Source organism: Brassica oleracea, chromosome C3 (assembly GCF_000695525.1).
Source record: "Brassica oleracea var. oleracea cultivar TO1000 chromosome C3, BOL, whole genome shotgun sequence".
Lineage (NCBI taxonomy): Eukaryota > Viridiplantae > Streptophyta > Magnoliopsida > Brassicales > Brassicaceae > Brassica > Brassica oleracea.
In genome coordinates this window covers 2,079,646-2,099,678 of record NC_027750.1, presented here as the reverse complement: position 1 = coordinate 2,099,678, position 20,033 = coordinate 2,079,646, and the positions used below count along the sequence as shown (strand labels likewise).

The 20,033-nt window shown below is 38.1% G+C and overlaps 4 protein-coding genes across 4 annotated transcripts; 1 reads left to right on the top strand and 3 right to left on the bottom strand.

The window, feature by feature from the left end:
* The first annotated feature begins 278 nt into the window (after positions 1-278).
* On the top strand, positions 279-2,659 carry LOC106335576 (regulation of nuclear pre-mRNA domain-containing protein 1A-like). The gene is made up of 7 exons (XM_013774131.1): positions 279-538; positions 682-929; positions 1,095-1,256; positions 1,342-1,501; positions 1,586-1,731; positions 1,796-1,831; positions 1,905-2,659. Exons 1-7 carry the CDS (start codon positions 463-465, stop codon positions 2,460-2,462), a joined length of 1,386 nt encoding a protein of 461 aa, XP_013629585.1. The 5' UTR covers positions 279-462; the 3' UTR covers positions 2,463-2,659.
* A 33-nt stretch (positions 2,660-2,692) lies between these two features.
* Positions 2,693-4,813, bottom strand: LOC106335577 (NADPH-dependent 1-acyldihydroxyacetone phosphate reductase-like). Its single transcript, XM_013774132.1, has 3 exons — positions 4,430-4,813; positions 3,507-3,666; positions 2,693-3,129 (listed from the first exon to the last, which is right to left on the bottom strand). The coding sequence occupies exons 1-3, from the start codon at positions 4,767-4,769 to the stop codon at positions 2,787-2,789; spliced, it is 843 nt and encodes a 280-aa protein (XP_013629586.1). The 5' UTR covers positions 4,770-4,813; the 3' UTR covers positions 2,693-2,786.
* A 560-nt stretch (positions 4,814-5,373) lies between these two features.
* On the bottom strand, positions 5,374-9,164 carry LOC106335444 (probable inactive receptor kinase At5g10020). The gene is made up of 3 exons (XM_013773965.1): positions 8,090-9,164; positions 6,253-7,839; positions 5,374-6,175 (listed from the first exon to the last, which is right to left on the bottom strand). The coding sequence occupies exons 1-3, from the start codon at positions 9,033-9,035 to the stop codon at positions 5,595-5,597; spliced, it is 3,114 nt and encodes a 1,037-aa protein (XP_013629419.1). The 5' UTR covers positions 9,036-9,164; the 3' UTR covers positions 5,374-5,594.
* Positions 9,165-10,632: 1,468 nt separating this feature from the next.
* On the bottom strand, positions 10,633-13,959 carry LOC106331904. The gene is made up of 14 exons (XM_013770342.1): positions 13,527-13,959; positions 13,257-13,295; positions 13,113-13,166; positions 12,939-13,002; positions 12,676-12,734; positions 12,441-12,565; positions 12,258-12,317; positions 11,889-11,947; positions 11,660-11,736; positions 11,518-11,556; positions 11,318-11,380; positions 11,189-11,236; positions 10,978-11,106; positions 10,633-10,872 (listed from the first exon to the last, which is right to left on the bottom strand). Exons 1-14 carry the CDS (start codon positions 13,752-13,754, stop codon positions 10,825-10,827), a joined length of 1,092 nt encoding a protein of 363 aa, XP_013625796.1. The 5' UTR covers positions 13,755-13,959; the 3' UTR covers positions 10,633-10,824.
* Between the last annotated feature and the right edge of the window lie 6,074 nt (positions 13,960-20,033).

Genomic DNA, 20,033 nt, shown 5'->3' with positions numbered 1-20,033 from the left:
AATTTATACTATGATATTATAACTAAAATCACAAGAATTAGGACAATTATATGTTTTCTAAATATATCACTAAAAATAAATTATAAAAATTTAATCAAGCATAAAAAACTGTATAACTTATAATTGGTTAGATAGTTTCCTTGAAATCACATAGAAATGTTTAAACATCTTCCATTTTGAAAAAAAAAAAAAAATGGAAGGAATATATTTTAATATTTTATCAAAAAGAAAAAGAATTTTTAGGTCAAACAAAATAAAAACCCCATCTCGCATCTGACCAAAAGAAAAAGAAAAAAAACAAAAAACCAAAACTTTCCTCTCTTCTTCTCTTCGATCCACAACGTTGTCGTTTCAGTCATTCCTAATCTTGCTTCCGCCACTGTTCTAGGGTTTCTCCGTCCTCGCTCCTCCCCCACAATCTTTCCACCTCCCCAGCTCTACCCAAATCCGTCGTCTGGTGGGATGAGTACTGTATTCAGCGAAGAGATCCTCATCGATAAGCTCGCCAAGCTCAACAGCACTCAACAGTCCATCGAAAGTATCCTTCTTTCTTTTTTTTTCCCAATCATTTAAAAGCTTCAATTTTTAATTTATTTTGCATATAAAGTCTAAACCTTTTTGCTTAGATCTTGTGATTTTTTTTTTTCGCTAATTCTTTGAACTCTTCTTTTGGGGGTAAAGCTCTGTCGCATTGGTGTATATTCAACCGGGTGAAAGCTGAGCTGATAGTGACGACATGGGAGAAACAGTTTCACAGCACGGAGATGGCTCAGAAAGTGCCTCTTTTGTATTTGGCTAATGATATTCTTCAGAACAGTAAGCGTCAGGGGAATGAGTTCGTGCAGGAGTTTTGGAATGTTCTTCCTAAGGCTGTTAAAGACATTGTCTCTCAGGGTGATGATCGTGGCAAAGGCGTCGTCTCACGCTTGGTAAGACTCTCTCTCTCTCTTTACCTTAATGATTGATGTTAGGAATGAATTTAGTTTCAGGTTCTTGAGAATTGTCTTCTGGTGTGTGATGTGCTAACTAACCATTGAATGTTGTGAAGTGTGAAACATTAGTAAAGAAGTTGTTCACATGATGTTGTATTGTAGGTCCAGATATGGGAAGATAGAAGAGTGTTTGGATCACGTTCGAAGAATCTTAGAGATGTGATGCTTGGAGAAGACTGCCCTCTGCCACTTGATGTCAGCAAAAAGAGGCCTCGTGGATCTAAATCCTCAAAGAGGGACAGGGATTCAAAATCCTCCAGAACGGTAAATCACTAAACACCATGATTCAAACACTAAACATCAGGCAAATCTCACTAAAGTTGTTTTTTTTTTTTGCTTTGATAAGCAGAAAGTATCAAGTGGAGGAGGTGTGGCTGAGAAGATAGTATCAGCGTATCATTTGGTTGTTGCGGAAAACTCAAATGAAGAAGCTGAGATGAGTAAATGCAAGTCTGCAGTCAAACGAATCAGGAAGATGGAGAAAGATGTTGAGGAAGCCTGCTCTACTGGTAACACTCTCTTTTTACTTTTTACTAATCCACTCTTTTTCTCTCTAAAACCAGTGGATTCATATGTTTACTTTGTCTCACCAGCAAAAGACAACCCGAAGAGAGAATCACTGGCCAAAGAGTTGGAAGAGGAAGAATACCTTTTGAGACAATGCATTGAGAAGCTTAAATCTGTTCAAGGGAGTAGGACTTCCCTTGTCAACCAGCTTAAAGACGCACTACGCGAACAGGTACTATTGATTTTTTCACACTATTTTGTGATCTATCTTTCATTATTTTGCTTGCTTGTGTCAGGAATCTGAACTGGAGAATCTTGAAGCTCAGATTCAGGTATGTTTCTTTGAATTCCCCACTGCATCTAAAGCTTTAATTAAGCTCATGAACCATTTTTATTATGGTTTAGGTGGCACAAGAACAAACAGAAGAAGCTCAAAACATGCAGAAACGCCTCAAGGACGAGGATTATGCACCGAAACCAACAACCGTCGCTCCAGGATCAGTCTCAACTGACAACAACGGCCAATCATCAAAAATGACGCCGGCTTCTATAGCTGCGATGCTCACAGCTTCCACCTCGTCACATATGATCATGCAATCTGTTCTCTCTTCATTCGCAGCTGAAGCAACAAAGACCTCCGGTCTATCCAAATCTGAGAGCACAGTTCCGGTTTCTCACAACAACTCCCAGAACCAGACACCCGCCACACAAGGTCAAGGTCAGTACCATGTGATCCCTAATCCAGCACCGCCACAACCACAACCACAGTTCATGAATCCACCGGTAATGAACAATCCTTACGGCTTTGGTAACATTCCGTTAATGCCACCTGGACTTCCGCCGCCTCCACCGCCACCACATATGATAGGTAATCAACAGCCTCAATCCAACTCAGCTCAACAACAACAAGGTACTTTCCAGCCATCTGGAATAATGTATTATGGAGCTCCACACCACTCTTAAAAAAACTAGAATGCTGTTAGTGATATAGCTTTTTAGAATAGTTCTGAGTCTTCTGACCCTTTATAATGGGGTTTGCTGATACATTTGTTGGGTCGAGTCAAAGTAGAGAAATATTGTTCCTTTTGAGTGTAGAATCGTTTACCTTGTTCTGTATCACAAAGCTTTTACGACAATGTAATCATTCCTGCTGTTAAGTCTCCCACTATCTTCCTACTTAAACTACTCAAGCATGAGGACATAAGATTACATTATCAAGTCTGAATAAATCTTTTACATTTCGTTATCATAAGAGAGAAAGAAGAGTTCTTTAAAACCGGAAGCTGTCTAGTCCTTTTTCATTAAAGCCTTCTTCAGGACAAAATCTTTGAACCAGAGGGGCATATGGTACATGATTGCCATGAGAGTTGAGTATCTGCCTGAAGAGAACCAAGCAGGTGGGTTCTTTTTCAGCACTACAGCTACTGTGTCTCTAGCGAATGTTTCAGCAGGAGTTGGCTTCATCCTCTGTGATATAAAGGCCCTCTCTCTGATAGCTTCTTCGTAAGGCTTGAATAGTTTCAGCTCAGGCAATTTGTTGAAGGTTGCTACGGCTGAGTTTGCTATGTTTGTTCGTATTCCTCCTGGTACAACGTTGATTACATCAATGCCAAATGGTCCTAGCTCCAATCTGAGTTTAACAGGAACCATTACATACAATTGAAAAACCAAGACCACCAGGCACTGGATAACTTGAACAACTACACACTACTCATGAACATCAAGATATAACAAACTGATGAATGATGATAAACGTTGAACCAGTACCAATCTTAATCGAAATTTCAAACCGAACTAACCAAAATCCAAACGAAATAACCGAACTAACCAAAATTAACCAAAAACTTTCAAATTCTATTCAACCTAAACCAAAAATTAACCGAACTAACCGCAAAACCAAAATTTTTGGTAAAACTTCTTGAAACCGAACTAACAAAAACGGAACCTGCAGCCCTTCTCATGACATTAAGATATATAACATGCTGATGATAAAGGGTGAAACCGAACCTGAGGGTGTCGGTAAGAGCATGGATAGCAGCTTTAGTAGCTGTATAGACACCTGCCCATGGACCTGGTGCCATAACAGTGATACTTCCAACGTTGACAATCTTTCCCTTCTTCTTAGACACCATGTGAGGTACAACGGCTTGAGTCATCCTCATGGAACCTGCATTGCCATAAAATTCACTTCTTGAAACGTTTCTCGCAACTTACTAACATAATGAGACACACTAGGCCAAGTCAAAGCACTAAAACAGAAACCCACAACATGAGCAAGTATGCGAGTTCCAAGACATACATTATCATGATTCACTAACAAGCACTAGAAACTCTCAATGGAAATGAACTTACTAACACAAGGAAAGAGAAATCAACAACATAAGAAAGTGTTCCGAGTTCCATAACATAACGTTTATACTAGGCCTAGGAGAAAAAACCGGAACCTAGAATCGAACGAGTAACCAAATATATTAAAATATTAATTATATATACACATAATTTAATTAAATATATATATTATATAATTTAAAAATCTATTAAAAGTACTTAAAATATTCAAAGAAATCCAAAATATCCGAGATTTTTATTTGAATCGAATCATCCTAATTATTCGATATTTTATCCAAAATAGCCAATATTTTTCTCGAATTACCGAACTATCTGAAATAACCAAACCGGAACCAAAATTTTCCGAATATTTTATGTTCTTAGTTTTACTATCTGAACCAAACTGAACCCAAAACTAACCGAACCAAACCCGAACCAAAAATAGGTCAACTAATAAATGGATCCTAGGATCATGCCCCAAAATACCCAAACTGATAGCCGAAATGCATATGCCTAATTTATACATTGTAATGATTCACTAACAAGCACTAGAAACTCTAATTGGCTAATCAAATCAAATTTCAGAACCGAATCTTTCAAACCGAAAACATTGGTGTTGAATGTGTTCTCCACGGCGGACATCGGAATCTCCGCAATAGGTCCAACGCACTGAACGCCTGCGTTGTTGACAAGAACGTCGATCTGTCCGAACTTATCGATAACATTGGACATGACTTTGCTCACGCTTTGGTCAGATTGCACATCGAGCTCCTGCACGAACAACCTCGGATCCTGCTCCAGATCCTTCATCGTACTCCGCGAACGGCTCGTCGCCACCACTCGACATCCTTTCTCGGAGAACTCACGTGCCAGCGCGTGGCCGATTCCTCCCTGCGAGCATCCCGTTATCAGAACCACCGGGCTCTCGTCGCCGTTATCCATTTTTTTTTTTTTTTAGCGCTCTCTCGATAATTTCAGATAGATAAGTTTTTATTTTTTATATAACAAAAAAAATTGTATTTACCGTGGAATGTGGATGTACTTGTAGACGGTTATTTCTTGTCGGAAAATTTAGGTAATGTTTATTATTATCTGATTTTGGGATACATGTATAATACATTTCATGACCTCTTACGTGCCTTGTTGTACTTTCAGAGTTTTAGAGTTGTCTTCTTATTTGAAAATGTGGATGTAGGGAAAATATACGATTAATTCTTGTCTTGTCATAATGTTTAGGTGTAAGATATTTTCTTATTTTAGGATACATGTGAAATTTTTTGATTACCTCTTCTTACGTGCCTTGTTGTACTTTTTTTCTCAAATAACTTGTGCCATGGAGAGATTAGAGGTTTTGGTTAGCTTTGTAAGTCAGGTTTAAAAAAAAAAACTAACGAGAGATGACTCATTTTGTGTTGTGTTAAACTGTCGTTTTTGTTGTAGGCTGATCACTTTATAAGACATGAACATTGCAAAATTTTCATCGGATCTTAAGCTTGTAGCTTACAAATCATAGTCCAAATCTCGGAATAAATCTCAGAAACATCAATAACCAAAGTCAAATGTTGTGTCAGAAAAAAATGGGATTAGTTTTTCATCTACCTTTACAAGGAAGGGAAAATTAATCAACAAAATAGAAATGTAAGAACACCTGAGAATTTGAATCATCTGATCAAACTACTAAAAACACAAAACCAGAAAGAAGAAGAAAAAATGGGATGATGGGATGAATAGATATCCATTGAGATATACAGAGAAAATAAATAAATCTCAAGGAGAAGAAATTGAGGTAAGCTTATCAAGAACCTGTCTGATGTTAGGCCTTTCATTTACAGAGACAATGCACATGATTGCTACAGCAAGTGCATCATCCATCGCCTTTGAGAACTCTTCCCCACCTGCAATGTCTCTGTCTATGCAGTCCATTCTCCTACCTTCTTGATCACACAGCCTCACCCAATCCGTCAGATCAACAGCTCCTGATTGGCCAGAGATTATGTCACCCGCGCTACGTCTAGTCAAAAGCTCCATGAGAATCACACCAAACGCGTAGACATCGGATTTGAGCGTCGGAACGGGTTTGGAAGCTGAGGCAAGTTCAGGAGCAGAGTAACCGAGTGCACTCATGTTTAGTATCTGTTCAGCTGCACCGGATGAACTCATCAGACGGTGAATACAGTAATCTGTTATCCGCACAGTGTTCTCAGGACTTGTGAGGATTATGTTTGTTGGCTTTAAGTTCCCATGTGGCATTGCTCTATCATGTAGGTAGAGAAGACACTGCGCCACTTCAACCGCAACTTTTAGTCTTTGTGTGAAAGACATCGGTGAATACCTCCGAGGAGTAGTCTCTGCATAGAAAGGTGATTACATTTAGCTCAAACAAGATCTTAGAGTAAGTGAGTAAGGTGTAATAAGAGGTTCTCACCGTATAGATGCATGGCCAAGCTTTCTCCTCCCATGTAATCAGAGAGCAGAAGCCTCTCTTGTTCTCTCGGACCCCAATAGTAAGCTCGCAACTGGACTATGTTCGGATGTTTCAAAGAGCCGATTTTTTTAGCTTCCTTGTGGAAATCCTTCTTATGCTTCACGAGTCCAACTCTCAACCACTTCACGGTCAACATATGCCCATCGTCCAGCGTTGCTTTGTATAGCGTTCCATGGCTGCTTCTACCTAGAACTTCTGCAGGAGCTCGGGATAGCTCTTCCGCTGTGAGTTTCAGTGAAAGATCTAAAAAGAAGAGCTCCCCAGCCAACCTATCCGGTGAGTAGACATCTAACATCACAGGCTGGTCGCTGAAACGGGGTGAGGAGGATAACGGAGAGCCTCCGGAAGAAGACCTCCGTCCAGATGTGGTGGGGGGTAAACCCTGCTCAGATATTTCGGGTTCGGGTATTCCGGATAAGGACCTTGAATTTGCTGTGAGCAAGTGAGCGTTTGAGAAGCTCAAAGATGATGAATGTTGTCCAGTATTTGAGCTGAAGTTGAGAAAAGAGGGACGAGAAGAGCGTCCAGACTTGGCGTCCCTAGTCGTGTCTTGATCAGCAAACTCATTCCTCCCATGAAAGTGCTTGAGCTGTGTTCGATGATACGCAAACAAGACAAAGAGAACCATAACAGCAGCTCCAAGTGAAGCAACGATAACAGCGATCATTATGCTACGCTTCGAACGACGTTTTGTCTCAGGCACACCCGTTGGCGTCCCACCTGGGAGAATCAGCTTAGAGTTACCAGGATAAAACGACGAACGCGGGTATCTTCTCAAACCTTCTGGAACTACGCCTGATAAGTCGTTATAAGACACGTTAAACCTCACCATTTGAGAAGGAAGCTTGTCAGGAAGCTGACCGTTGAAACCGTTGTTTGACAAGTCAAGATACTCGAGACCGCTAAGCTTGTTGAGGTCGATTGGAACTTCCCCAGAGAGCTTATTATTAGCGAGATTCAGCACCTTAATCTTTTCCATTGTACCTATATCCCCTGGCAACGTACCGGTCAAAGAGTTCGTCGAGAGATCAAGCGACTCCATCTCAGGATAAGAAGTTAAAGCCAGAAGCTCACTAGCCCCTTTGACACGAAAAGGAATTGAACCTTCCAAGTTATTCATAGAAAGATTCAAACTTCTCAAACTCCCAAAAGTGAAGAACGTTTGCGGAATGGATCCGCTGAACTTATTTGAGCTGAGATCAATCACAGAGAATCCAGAAACTCCTGAATCATCCCACAGAGAAGGTAAGCTACCGGAGACGGAGTTGTTCCTAATATTCAACACGGTTAATCTTGAAAACGCGGAAGTGAAGTTAGGCAAGGCTCCTGACAAACTGTTTGAGCTCAGATCAAGAAACTCCGGAGTAGCTTCCCACTTTCCAACAACTGACACGTCACCAGAGAACGTGTTCCCGCTAAGATCTATCACTAAGCAGCTCTTCAAACTCGATGGAAGCTCACCAGACAAACCGTTGGAGGATAGATTCAACAGAGTTAAAGTTGTTGAATTGATCTCACTAATTGATCCTGCACTTACATAAAGAAAAACACCATAAATACACAGAAGGTTCAGAGCATATAACTCAAATGCTAGTCAAATCAATGCTCAAACACTCCGTCGTTGTAAATTAGAATTTTTGTTTCGTTTTTAAAATTTCAAATACAAAATTTATTAACAATATTCTCGAGTTTATTTTTCTTTTTCTTAATTACATAAACCTAAACTACAATTAAAACGAAAAAAAGTATTAAAAAAGTTTGTAATTTTCAATTTCACCTGTAAAGCCGTTTCTACTGAGATCCAACTCCTGCAACGGAATCGAACTCTGCAGCAACTCTCCAGGCACCGCACCGAAGAGCTGGTTACGCGCGAGCTTCAAGATCTTCAAGCTAGGCTGCGATCCAAACCTCGGCAGCTCGCCGTTGATCTCGTTGTTCTCCAAATCAAGAACCTCGAGATTCTTGAACAAACCGATGGAATCGCCGCTGAAGAATCCTCCGTTTAGTAAATTATGGCTCAGATTCAAATGACGGAGAGTGTTGGAGATGCTGGAAACGTTGTCGATGGATAAGGATAAGCCGCCGTGGAAGCGGTTAGAGCTCAAGTCAACGAACTCGACGTTCCTCAGCTCGGCGAAGATCTCGGTGACGTCTCCGTAGACATCGTTTCCGTGCAAATCGAGAGATCGCAACTGCTGGAGGTTTCCGAAACCAATCGGAAACCCGCCGGAGAATTTGTTGGCGGAGAGGTTGAGGTAGTTCAGGCCCCAGAGAGCCGAGATCCGATCCGGGATAGGTCCGTAGAATCCGTTATCCGACAGATCCAAGTGCTGGAGGGAGGTGATTTTACCCAAGGAAGGGACGACCCGACCCGAGAAGCGGTTACCGGATAGAGTTAAGTTGCGGAGAGAGGGGAGAGAGGCGAGCGTGTGGAATTTGAGCTCCCCGGATAAACCGAGCCGGTCGAGATTGATTGAGATTACTGAACCGGTTTCCGGGTCGCAGGAGATACCGGGCCAGTCGTCGAGGCAGGTTGTGGGGTCGGTGAGGGAGTTTGGAGCGGCCCATTGGATGCGGTTGTTGGAGGATTCGTCGCGGATGCCTTTGCGGAACTCGAGGAGAGATTGGAGCTCCTCGTTGGTTACGGCGTTTGCGTTGAGGAGGAGGAGGAGGAGGAGGAGAGTGGTGAAGGTGAGAGCGAGAGTTGGATGATGATGACTCATTTGGCCCCCGAGAATCTAGAGGTTCATAACTGTACTGGAAACCCTAGAATCTGGAAACTGAGGGGGGAGAGAGAGAGAGAGACTGTTTGTGTTTGTGAAGAGAGAGGATAGAGAGAGAGTGTGCAGAGGTTTCCCAGAAAAAAATCGAATTTTTAAGTTTATATTTATTTTATTCTTGGTCTTTCTTTCCAAGCGCAATTATAGCAAAAACAGATTTCTTTACATATTTTAATATGTCAATCAAACAATAATTAACTGTTTCCAGTTAAAGTTTCAAACATTTTAAAATTATTTTATGAGTTTTCTCATTTAATTATTTTAACTAGCTAAGTTTTCTCGTTAGATTTTACATATTGCGTGCCTTTTATTTGTCTGAATTAAATTATGATTATATATTTCGCTTGACTAAAAATAGATTAACAATTGTATTTCACTATTTAAATTTCAGTTAGGTTGCACGTTTAAATCTCTTCTCGAATCATAAAATTAATTTTGTGTACTTTATTGCCTAGTTTAGTAGTCTTTCTTTGACTTGGTTTCCAAATTTGGTAGACATGACACACTGAATGTTACACTAATTGCGTCAAGTCGTTATCATCACTTATAACTACTAATAATCTTTGTTATGTTAGTTTACGAAACATATTCTACTGCATATTGATTAAATATAGTGAGACGATACTTGTGATGATTCAAAACTCCGGATAAAAGTATTACCAAAAAATGTTTTGTTAAAAATATGGTGAAATATATATTGTAAAAAATAAAAAAATGAAAGTAGAGGGAAAGGAAAAAATCCGCTAAATATTATACTAGCGGCAAAGAATATGATTAGTTTGCAGATAAGTAGAAAACAGACTGGACAAGACAATGGCATGTCGTTGAGTGTCTCTCTCTGTCTCTTTTTCTTTTCTTAAAAAAAATCGCACCAAGCTACCTTCTTCACATGCACTCCATACGTGACAGAGAGAGTACAAGTGTGTAACGCCGTTCTAAAACGGGGCGGTGAGACAAGAACGTGGTGTGTCATTATACAATTCTTACGTACCAACATGTTACTCTTTTGTCTATTCACATATATTATCAAATGATTTAGCTATATTTACTTTGTTTTACTTTAATCAATTAAGTAGCAAAACATTTATCAAAAGTATTTAAAATCTTTGACCTTTTTGAGTAAAATACCTTTTACCTAGGATTCCACCCAGATAAATAAATTTTATAATAAAAAAGTTCATTAGTGAATAGGATAAAATCAATAAATATGAACATAAAATCTTGAGGGGTCAATTCATTTGGTCATTTTTAGAATGTCATTTTCTCTATTCATAAAATGAAAGATGCCAAAAGCTATTCTTCCTTGTTTGTATTATATGCTTCCTAATACTATCAGTATCAGGTCCACCAAAATAATAGCTATTTGTTATTGTCGATATTTGACAAGTAGCTGGAAAACCATTAAAACACTCCGATTTCTTACGATATATACTAATATAAATCTTCTATAATAATAATAATAATAATAATTTGAGAATGCATTGCAAATTAAGAAAGTAGAATTATAAATAGCTGTCTCAAAATTTCCACCGAGAAAAAAAAAATGATTCCTGTGACGCTTCAAAGATCTAGTATTTCTGGGGTAGAATACACTCATAGATGAACAAAAATACACTTCGTCGTTCAAACTTGGCTTTTTAACTACAAATAAAGCTCAAAGAGTTTCTGAGAGCACCTGTGATTTAAATCTAAGTTCGATTTCTGCTGAAGCTGCCAAGAAAACTATTCTGGATCAAAGGACTTGATCAGCCTTTCCATAGTATCGGTTGATGAACGGCGACTGCAAAAAGGGTAAAACAAGCAAACAAGACTTTCATATAACTAACTGAAAACCGGATTAAACTAATTGAAGAAGGCTGGTTTTTTCCTTTTCTTTTGTTCTTACCTTGACGCCAGAGACGTCTGGTGTTTCCGATGAAGGCAGTGGATAGAATTTGTAGAACTTCATGCTTTGAAAGGCTTGCTTAGTCTCTTCGCTCATTTCTTCTATTGCCTTCCTTCGAGCATCTTTGGCCTAGAAGGATGATACCGTAAGCTAACAGTTTCACTAAATGGAGCTCAGATATATCATTCATCTTGGTTGGGTTAAGGTTTACCTCTCGGTTAGCTTTCTTTGCAGCTCGAACTTGCACTTTGACATATTCCTGAGAAAATTCAAATCAAAAGAACTTAGAAAAATCATCAACCGGCATGAACTGACTATTGGGTTACGCAGCTCCACTCACTTTGAACTCATCCTTTTGATCCGCAGGTAAGGCTTCCTCTTCTATCAGCTTATCAACAAATTCCTGAGATAGGAGCACAAAAAGCCATACAGTGAATGACAGAACACACAAAGAAGGAGCAGTGAAAAAATGAAAACGTCTTGTACCAAATGAAGAAGTAATTTTCAAGTTTCATCGATTAATAAAAGCCAAAGGAATACCTCAAGTTCGTCAAACTCCCAGTCAAACTCACATACAACCTGCACAAACAGAACATCAACTATTAAAAAATACCCAAAACAATGAGCCCCTTCCTAGCCGTTTTACGTAGACTGCCACTTCATTACATGCAAAAAGACTTACCGGCGGTTCAGAGGGGAACATTATCTGGACCTCAGTACTCTGTTCAAGTTCATCTTCCTTAAATGGCTGGTAGAAATCTATAAAGCAAAAAGAAAAAAAAAAAGAGATTTGATTTTGTTGCCGCTTACCACGTACATAACAGAAATAAAATTTATAGCCTGCCATGTAAAATAAATGGTTTTCAATCTGCAGATTTTAACAAGTAATGGTAGAGAGGAATATAACTCACAAGGAAGGCAATACTCGTACTTCTTAACGAGATCTTCCTTCATATGTCTCAGAGCAGCTCTGCAGATAGTATAAAGCCAAATTCAGTCCACTAGAACTGGTAGATTCAAACAATACTATCTGTATGAGGATACAGATCTGCAATGCCAAAAACCCATACATAAAACATAAAAGTCTGCACCCTACCAAAAAATTACTAGGCAGAAATTAGGGAACAAATGATGCCACGCTAACAAAGTAGCATTAATCATGTTCTAATTTCAATTTCATGAGTAATGTAACTCCAAATCCCTTCATAGCAAACATCGATCTTTTAACTTCTAGTCATCTGATACTAAGTGACAATAGAAGACAAACACATGTTATTTACCTCCTCCGCGTACAGCCCAAGACAAAAATTTGAAAGTTCATCCTATCAACTTGTCTACCTCTGCAGGAAGAACAAATAAAAGGTAATTAGCAAATGCTGGTAGACATCAGAAGCAAGAATAGCACGAGACGTAATCTGCGTTTCTCTTCTCATTGTTCTAGCCCATCTCACAGATGCAAGTACCTGTTCTCAAGCGGAATGTAAGGAAGCCAGTCCATTTTCATCGTCTTCATTGGAATGATTTCCTCCACTTCCCTCTGAACCGACGCGATTCCTATCTTATCAGAAGGTGGAAAGGGTGATTCAACCTGCAAATATAGAATGGAGAAATTTCACAATGAGAAATGATATCTAATACTGAATCCAGAGATCAACGATAACAAGGAACCGTTGATAGAGGTTTCAAACAAAAACTTACAGCAACAACTGCTGGGACATGGAGAATCTTGTTTGCGCCTTTGAAGGGGACTAACTGGGCTGTAACAATGAAATAAAAAACTTCAACGAAAACTAGAAGTGAATGTTACAGAAAGAAACAGAGTACATTCTCCATTGTCTGATAGAAACTTTCCACAAAACAGAAAGAACCACAATTGCTTACTATGTTTTAAACAGGATTAAACAGCTCCAACTATCAATAATCAAAACAAGAAGAAAAAAAGGGCAAGAGAAACAGCTTACGTTCTGTACAGCCGAAAAGAAAGACTTTCTTCCCAAAGAGGAATCCACCTTCCTCCAATGCTTCCTAACATACAGATGAAAAAAAACATAAATATCAGAGTCTCTTCAACCCTCAAGAACTTGTGAACGCAACAGCAAAAAAAAAAAATGGACAATGTAACAAAATCAACTTACTTCAAGATGCTTGAAATCCCAATTATATTCATAAAGTGCATCCAACTGGTCCCACTGCCACCACAAATTAACAACCATAAGCAAAAAAATATCAATTTAGACAATAACTCCAATATAGAATCCAAATTCCTCAAAACAATATACCTCCGTTCCCACAGGAAATGCTGCTTTCCACAAACCCTCCTGAAAAAAAAAAAAAAAAAACACAAAAACAAACGCAAATATTTGATTAGAAATTACAATATTGAAATCTTCCCACACCATTCCATTGACAACTCTCCCTCCAGTAACTAAAAGTGACATGCCATAAGCAGTATACAAATGTACTCAACGAGATTAAACCAACAACAAATGAACAAATCCCTATTGTAACCAAATCATGATTGCATATAATCAAGCGATTAATCTTATTACCAGATTACGCTCGTCCTCGAAGTACTCAGGCTCTTCCTGTGGTTTAGCCACTCGTGCTTTCTTAGCTCTCGGAGCACGTTTCTTCTCGTCCTTCGCATCAACTTCCTTCTTCGTGGCTCTCTTTCGCTTACCACCACGAGGACGACCAGGTTTCCGCTTCCCCGTTCTCTTCGACGACGTCTTCCTTAGGCTGTTGAGTCTCCTCGAGAGACTCGGCAACCACCTCATCGTTCTTCTGACTCTCGTCAACAGCAGGGCCTTTGCGGCCTGCCTTTGAAGCTCCCTTTCTCTTCGCTCCTTTCTTCATTGCTCAATAGTAAGAGACCCCTAATGCTTCGGCGACGAAGAGAGGCGGAGTGAGAGAGAGATAGGTAGGGGATCTATGGCGGTGGTTCTCGATTTTCGAATTTCCAGAAACGCTTCAATTATTTATTTATTTATTTATTTTGATCAAATAATTATTTATTTATTTATTTATCTGTTTCAGCTTCGAAACAACGCGGAGGAAATAGAGTTTTTGATTTTTTTTTTTTCCCTAAATTAAAAAAGGCGCCGGTTTGGAGAAATAAATTAGGTTCGGGTGGTCGAATTTGGGTCGGGTTTTGTGGGTTCGGGTTCTTCGGTTCTTTCATATCAGAACCTAATAGGATAATTTGAATTTTTTTTTGTTCTGGGTCGGTTTGGATCTAGTTGTTTAGAAACTGCTATTTCCCGTTAATTTTTTTGTTCCTTAAGATTTGGAGTTGGTTTCAAGTTATTTGAATCTATTTTCGGGTAAAATTCACTAATTTTGGGCCGGTTTAGAGTATTTAGGATCTGAAACTTTTAAAATATCTAAAATTCGAAAATATTTGAAGATCTAAAAAAAATATCCAAAAGATTTAAATGCTCCAAAAATACTCAATATTTTATCTAAAATTTGATTCAAAGACTCAGAAATATCCAAAATTTTATCTGATTACCCGAATTATATTTAAAAAAAACTAAAATTTTACTCAAACCCCAAAACTATACCCAAAAATCCAGACCCAAAACTTTACCTTCTCATGCAGGCTTAAACATTTTATAGTTACTTATTAATACAAGCATTACTATTTCAAAGATTATAATGATTAATTATTTACGTGTTCTAACAAATTATTATATATATTTTTCCATTTGAGATATTTTACGTATAAGTTTTAAAAAAAATATTTCGTACATTATATTCATTCCTAAAAAATAAAACAGTATATTATTTAAGATAACAACACAGTATATATATGACTTATCTTTTTATTTTAAAATCGATTTTTAGGTTTTAGATAATTCTTATTATTATTAGTTTTAATTATTTATCTAATAAAAATATTAAAATTCGTTTTTATTTTTATAGATAATTTATATATTTTATTATTTAAGGGTATAAACGATATTTAACCACTTTAACTTTTGACGTGAGAGCTCCGTTACAAAAAATTATTTATATTCATTAATGGTATAAACGATATTAACCACTCTAACTTTTGATGTGAGAGCTCCATTACAAAAATTTACTTCGTATAGATTTGCTTTTAAAAAAAAAAAAATAGTATAGATTTTATCGTATACCCTATCAGGTCTCGGGTTCGGTTTGGTTAAATGTCCAAAATCAGCGGATCCTCCGCAACAAGATCCAGTGGTATATACATACCCGACCCGAATCAATTTTTAGGGTTTGTTCCGGTTTGGGTTTTTAGGTCCGGATTAAATGCTCGGGCCTAAATTAAATATTGAAGCCCAAAGTTTTTCTCTTGTACAGAGGCTTTTTGATGGGCCTGTAAATTGAGGACTAATTACATGCCTTCGGCTGAACCGGACACTGTTAACCGATAGGGATAATTTGCTGATTGATGCAAATGCACAGTGTGTATACCATGTGAGTGCGATCATACTCAGTCAAAATCGATTTGGCTCCTCTATGGTTTGTGCGATGCACGTGAGGATGTGACCTTTTTCAGTATGCTCTTCATCAAGGAAATGAATCTAACAGACTATAGATGCAATTTAGTTCAGCGGATTTAAATACATTTTTTTTTTTGGATTCATATAATTTGTTTGTTTTACAACTTCATTTCTCGACAAATATCATACATAATTCACATTGTTTTTTATTCATTATGTTTTAAGAAATAAAAGGGACCTCCCACAACTTGCAATCTTCGAGAATTAACATCAACACATTTCCTTACACTAATTAGAAGAAAATGTAAACAATGTTGTAAAATAACTTATGATTTTATAGTGTCGAGAAATTTAAATAAGGGCGAAAAATTTTCCCCGCAGAAAGAAAATATACAATAAATATGCAAGAGAGAATATTTATTATAAAGAGGGAGAAGAGAGATGAGATGTAATGATTCTTTGATTATAAACTTTTTTTCTTATTTTGTTATATCAAAAGAGTGAGATGAGTGATGGTATTTATAGTGAACGACAATACATAAAATAACAAAGATGATGCTTAATTTGGTAAATGAGTGGGTGATCATAGTGCTTGATGAGTAGATGATCATAGTGCTTGAGTTGGTAAAGGAGTGGATGATCATTTCAATGTTTATCTTATAACACTCCCCCTTGATCATCCATCTTGTATTACGTAGTGCCTCGTTAAAAACCTAGTCATGAAAAACTCAATGGAAAAAACCATAGTAAGGTAAAAAGAGTACAACTACGTAAGCTCCCCCTCGAATGAGCAATCATAGATCCTTCTGATGGCGCATTCCAATGTTATGGACATGTTTTCTGAATACCGAGGTAGTGATTTTGTGAAGAGGTCAGCTGCATTGTCGCATGATTGGACATATCTTACTTCAATCTCTTTATTTTTCTCGAGCTCTTGCGTGTATGAGAAGAACTTCGGAGGTATATGTTTGGTTCTATCGCTTTTGATATATCCTTCCTTTGTTTGAGCAACACATGCTGCATTATCTTCATATAGAATAGTTGGCTCCGTATTTTCGCCAATCCCACTGCTTGAACAGATGCGTCGCTTATTGATCTTAGCCATACACATTCTCTACTTGCTTCATCGAGTGCAATGATCTCAGCGTGATTTGAAGAAGTAGCAACAAGTGTCTGCTTCTGAGAACGCCAAGATATGGCGGTGCCTCCAATTGTAAAAACATATCCTGTCTGGGATCGAGCTTTGTGTGGATCTGACAAATAACCTGCATCCGCAAAACCAATCATTTGACCTTTTGAACTTTTAGGATAAAACAAGCCTAAATCAGTTGTTCCTTGAAGGTAACGAAATACATGTTTAATTCCATTCTAATGTCTTCGTGTAGGAGACGAACTGAATCTCGCTAAACGATTAATGACAAAAGATATGTCAGGTTGAGTACAATTTGCAAGATACATAAGAGCTCCAATTGCACTTAAATATAGAGTTTCAGGACCAAGTATTTCTTCATTTTCCTCAAATGGTCGAAACGGATCATTTTCAACATCAAGTGATCTAACAACCATCGGGATGCTAAGAGGAGTTGCTTTATCCATGTTAAAGCGTTTCAATACTCGTTTGGTATATGTAGACTGGTGTACAAATATACCATTTTGAGAATGCTCAATTTGTAATCCTAGACAATATTTTGTCTGCCCGAGATCTTTCATCTCAAATTCTCCTTTCAGATAGTTTGATGCCTTTTGGATTTCGTTTTGAGTTCCAATAATATTAAAATCATCAACGTACACCGCGATTATCACAAATCCGGATGTTGTTTTCTTTATGAAAACACAAGGGCATATAGGATCATTCGTGTATCCTTCTTTTGTTAAGTGTTCGCTGAGACGATTATACCACATTCGTCCAGATTGTTTTAACCCATATAATGATCTTTGCAATTTTATTGCACATAACTCTTTAGGTTTGGAACTTAACATTTCTGGCATTTTAAATCCATCTGGGATTCTCATATAGATATCAGTATCTAATGATCCATATAAATATGCCGTAACGACATCCATGAGACGCATTTCTAAATTTTCATTGGCCGCTAGGCTCATCAGGAATCTAAATGTGACTGCGTCCATGACAGGAGAATAAGTTTCCTCATAATCAATTCCTGGCCTTTGAGAGAAACCTTGGGCTACAAGACGAGCTTTGTATCTTGTAATCTCGTTTTTCTCATTTCTTTTTCGGACAAACACCCATTTGTACCCAACTGGTTTTACATCTTTGGGTGTGAGCACAATAAGTCCGAATACATTTCGTTTGTTAAGCGAATCTAATTCGACTTGAATCGCATCTTTCCATTTTATCCAGTCATGTCTCTTTTGACATTCATATACAGACTTTGGTTCTGGATCTTCGTTTTCTTCATTTATTTCCTTTGCTAAAAGGTATGAGAAAACGTCATCAATATCATCCATCTCATTTCGTCTCCATATCTTTCCATTATGGATGTAATTGATAGAAATCTCATGATTTCCTTCAGATTAAAGATGCTTTATATTGTCATTAGATTCACAATTTTCTTCGTCCAAAATATTTTCTGTTATTTTGGGAGTATCATGCTTTTCACATTCCTTACGTTTTCTAGGAAGTTTATCCTTTGAACCAATAGGTCTACCGCGCTTTAAACGTGTTCCTGATTCACGTGTATCAACTGCCGTTCCACCATTTTGTGGTATTTCAATACGAGCAGGAGTATTTGCAGCGGGTATATGTGATTTAGTTACCATTTTGGTATCAGCAAATGCATCAGGTAGCTGATTTGCTATATTTTGTAAATGCATGATACATCGAACTTCTAGTTCTGACTGTTTCGTAGGAGGATCAAGGTGTAATAACGATGGTACACTCCATTTGATCTCTTTTCCTACTTGTTTATTGTCTCCCCCTAGAGTTGGGAATTCTTTCTCATTGAAATGACAATCGGCAAATCGTGCCGTAAACACATCACCAGTTTGTGGTTCTAGGTATCTTATTATTGATGGAGAATCATAGCCAATAGCACCACCGTAACGTACAAAGATGGGACCACAAAGACGGTTGGGAATATATATTGGCTATGATTCTCCATCAATAATAAGATACCTAGAACCACAAACTGGTGATGTGTTTACGGCACGATTTGCCGATTGTCATTTCAATGAGAAAGAATTCCCAACTCTAGGGGGAGACAATAAACAAGTAGGAAAAGAGATCAAATGGAGTGTACCATCGTTATTACACCTTGATCCTCCTACGAAACAGTCAGAACTAGAAGTTCGACGTATCATGCATTTACAAAATATAGCAAATCAGCTACCTGATGCATTTGCTGATACCAAAATGGTAACTAAATCACATATACCCGCTGCAAATACTCCTGCTCGTATTGAAATACCACAAAATGGTGGAACGGCAGTTGATACACGTGAATCAGGAACACGTTTAAAGCGCGGTAGACCTATTGGTTCAAAGGATAAACTTCCTAGAAAACGTAAGGAATGTGAAAAGCATGATACTCCCAAAATAACAGAAAATACAATATTATTTTGAAAGTGAAATACATAATATTTTATGGCATCACTAGGCATTATTAAGCTTGATCAGTACAAGCACTTCAATTATTTTGATGAGTGGCCTCGTTGAAATCTCCCATAAAGTCAGAGGATTCGAGGTATGTCGATGTTGTACCCACAAGGTGTTCATTGAGATTTACTTCCTTTGCCTTGCCTTTAATAGATTCTTGGTACAATTGGCATAGATGCCGAGGAGTTCGACATACTTGAGACCAGTGTCCCTTCGATCCACATCTGTAACAGACGTTCTCATTTTTATGAGTAGGGTTTTCTTGGGTTTCTTTTCCTTTTACCCGATCAGATCGATTCCATGTGTTGGATCCCCTTCCTCTTGGGTTGTTACTCCTTTCATGGTCATGGTTGCGGTTAAATCGATAACCACGACCAAAACCACGATTGTGATCACGGCCACGACCAAGCCCACGATAGGAATAATTTCCTTTTTCCGGATTTTTTATATCCGTTGCATTTACCTCAGGAAATGCTTTGGTTCCCGTGGGTCGGGCATTGTGGTTTTTAATGAGGAGTTCATTATTTCTCTCCGCTATTATAAGCGCCACAGCGAGTTCAGAGAACCTCGTATACCCACAATTTCTACATTGTTCTTGTAGAACATAATGATTTTTGTGGAACGTTTGGTAAGTTTTCTCGAGCATTTCTGCTTCCGACACAGGCTTTCCGCAATAATCTAATTACTAATTGCGCCGCTATTCTCAATATAGCGGAATTGTACGTTTCCACTTTTTCAAAATCTTGAAATCGTAGATTTTTCCACTCATCGAGTGCATGGGGGAGAGTAGTTTTCTTTTGGTTATCAAACCTCTCCCTCAGAGCTTTCCAAAGATCTAAGGGATCTTTGGTTCTCGCATAATCATGCGTAAGATTTTCATCTAGATGTCTTCTCAGAAATATCACGGTCTTAGCCTTTTCATGAGAGGTTGATATGTTTCCGTCTTTTATTGTTCCGAGTATTTCCTC